Source organism: Guillardia theta (assembly GCF_000315625.1).
Source record: "Guillardia theta CCMP2712 unplaced genomic scaffold GUITHscaffold_91, whole genome shotgun sequence".
Taxonomy (NCBI): Eukaryota; class Cryptophyceae; order Pyrenomonadales; family Geminigeraceae; genus Guillardia; species Guillardia theta.
This window is the reverse complement of record NW_005434583.1, coordinates 120631-123113: the sequence shown is the minus strand read 5'-3', so window position 1 is coordinate 123113 and position 2483 is coordinate 120631. Positions and strand designations below refer to the sequence as shown.

The 2483-nt window shown below is 57.0% G+C and overlaps 1 protein-coding gene across 1 annotated transcript in view; it reads left to right on the top strand.

The window, feature by feature from the left end:
* Positions 1-752: 752 nt before the first annotated feature.
* Positions 753-2483, top strand: part of GUITHDRAFT_116068 (hypothetical protein) — a gene marked incomplete at both ends in the record, with an annotated part of 2839 nt that continues 1108 nt past the window's right edge. Inside the window, 2 exons of the mRNA XM_005824684.1 lie at positions 753-1998; positions 2256-2346. Coding sequence (XP_005824741.1) covers positions 753-1998; positions 2256-2346 — 1337 coding nt within the window. The remainder of the gene's footprint in view (positions 1999-2255; positions 2347-2483) is intronic.

Sequence of the window (2483 nt, the reverse complement as noted above, 5' to 3'; positions counted from 1 at the left end):
CCTCCTCCTCCTCCTCCTCCTCCTCATCTTCATCCTCGTCCTCCTCGTCCTCGTCCTCATCCTCATCCTCGTCCACCTCCTCGTCCTCGTCCTCGTCCTCGTCCTCCTCCTCGTCCTCCTCCTCCTCCTCGTCCTCCTCCTCGTCCTCGTCCTCGTCCTCCTCCTCGTCTACCTGAGGAATATGCCTTGTTCCCCTTCTCCCGCAGCTCCACCGCCCGCTCCAGCATTTTTGACCCTGCCCGATGATAGCGCTACCTGGAGCACCTGGTGTTGCCTCCTTTGCAAGGGTAGGGGTGGTAAATAGGGGTGGTAAGAGACTAGCTCCTGCCAGCCAAAGGTGGGTATGTAGGTGGGGTAGTCTCAACGAAAGCTGTCAAGGTGGGTGGGGTGGGGTTTTGCAAGGGTAGGGATGCGTCAGGGCCCGGGATGGCATCGGAGAGGATAACAGCGAGGGAGGAAGTGGAGGAGGAGGAAGTGGAGGAGGAGGTGCAGTAGCAGCGGCATCAGAGGGGCAAGAAGCTGGATGGCAGAGGGGTCAGTCTTGAACTTGGTTGCAAGCAGTTCAAGGACAACAACTACTGGACGATCGACGGTGAGAGGAGACGACAGGAGGAAGGTGAGTACGAGGATTGAAGAAAAGCCATGAAGACCGAAGGAACATGTTCTAGGCCCATACCGTAAAAGTCTCGTGTGCTGCTCTAGCTTCTCTTGTACGCGATAGCGGAGCAACCTGCTGCCAGGTCTACCTCCCGATGCCTGTCACAAAACGCAGTACGAGGAGAGCCGAGAGGGAGAAGAAGGGAGAGAACGGGGATGCAGAGGATGAGAGCAGCGAGAAGGAGCCTCTCATTTCCGAGAGAAAGTACAGGTTGAAATGGTTGCTGGGAGTGGATGGGTCGAAGCGGAGGACTATACTTTTTCTGATCAAGTGGGCAGTGTTTATCTACCTGGTAGTGACTTTCTACCATGCTCAGCGATGGGGGTGGTTGCTACAGGGCAAGTCGTTCTACCTCCCTTATCACTCTCCTGGCAACATGAGGAAGACCGGCCTCGCCTTCCGCAACATGTTCTTCACCATCGCGCGGCGGCACGGGTACAGCCACAGGGACATCGAGAAAATGATACTTTTCCCGACCGAGAGCATGTTCAAGCAGCTCTCTCCTCTCGCACATGACGCGAGGTGGCCGTCCTGGTTCAACAGGAGCGAGGCTCCTGGGCATCTGTCTCCCAAGGAGAGGATGCAGTATGCCCTGAAGCAGCTCGACAACGTGAGCAGGAAGAGCAAGCCGAGTCAGCTGTTCGAAGCAGGGGAGACGCAGCCGTTTGTGAAGATGAAGGGGGACACGCGCAACATCTTCCGGGAGTCAGGAGCGATCACCCTCGTCCTCCTGCCTGGGATCCTCTCAGAGCTCATCGACACGAAGCTCTTCGGGGACGTTCCTGCGTGGGCGGACTCAACCTTGAAGGGGAGATGGAAAGAGAGGATGGAAGTCTGCTCTAAGATCCTTCCGCACGAGAGGGGGGAGGGAGAGGAGTGCGACGAGTCCGACACGGTGGACAGGAGGTGGTCACTGGATAAGCTCGACTTCCTCGTCGAGCCTCTGGCAGAACTGGTCGACGTCGCGTCGATCGATGCCAAGGGGGTGGAGGAGGAGCTCGAGGAAGGGGCTTCTCCCTCCCTCCCTGACGGCCATCCTCTCATCCACCTTGTGCGGTTCAACACGCCGATGGGGAGCCTGGAGACGATGGGAACGATAGAGAGGTCGAGCACCACGTTCCTCAGGAGGCTGACCAAGGTGATGAGGATCATGGGTGGGGAGCTGAAGGACCTGTACCTCGTCGGGTACTCTCGGGGGGCGGCGGTGGCTCTAGAGCTGCTGGTGCAGGCCAGGAAGAGCCCGAAGCTGTTCCCCTGGGTGAGGAGGGTGAGGGGAGTCGTGTCGCTGGGCGGAGTGATCTATGGGACTGAAGCAGCTGATACCGTCACCCAAGATCACTGTGAGACACAATCCCGATGTCATTCCCTAGAGGCTCTCCTATCCTCAATGAGCACTTTGCTGCTTGCTTCTCCTTCTCCTCTCCTGGTCCTTCTCCTCTCCTGCTCCTTCTCCTCTTCATCTCTGCTTCCTCTCCTCTCCTCACGTCTCCTTCCCACTTCCCTTGCTATCCTCACCACTCCATTCGTCTCCTTCTTCCCCTTCCCTCTGCTTTTGCCCTTAGTTCGTGTGGCCCCTTTTCACTTCCTCCTCTTGCAGTGCACAAGAAGATTCTTGAGTCTGTTCTGGAGACTGTGGAGCACGTGGACTACAGCCATGAAGGCGATTTCGGATCTGTTGGACATGCCAAGTGAGTAGCTGATGAAGAGGAGGAGGAGGAGCAGGAAGTAGAAGAAGAGGAAGAGGAGATGCTGATGATAGTCACGGTACGTTCGCAGGGAGGTTGCTTCAAACACCAAACTCTTTGTTAAGATGGGGATTGATCTC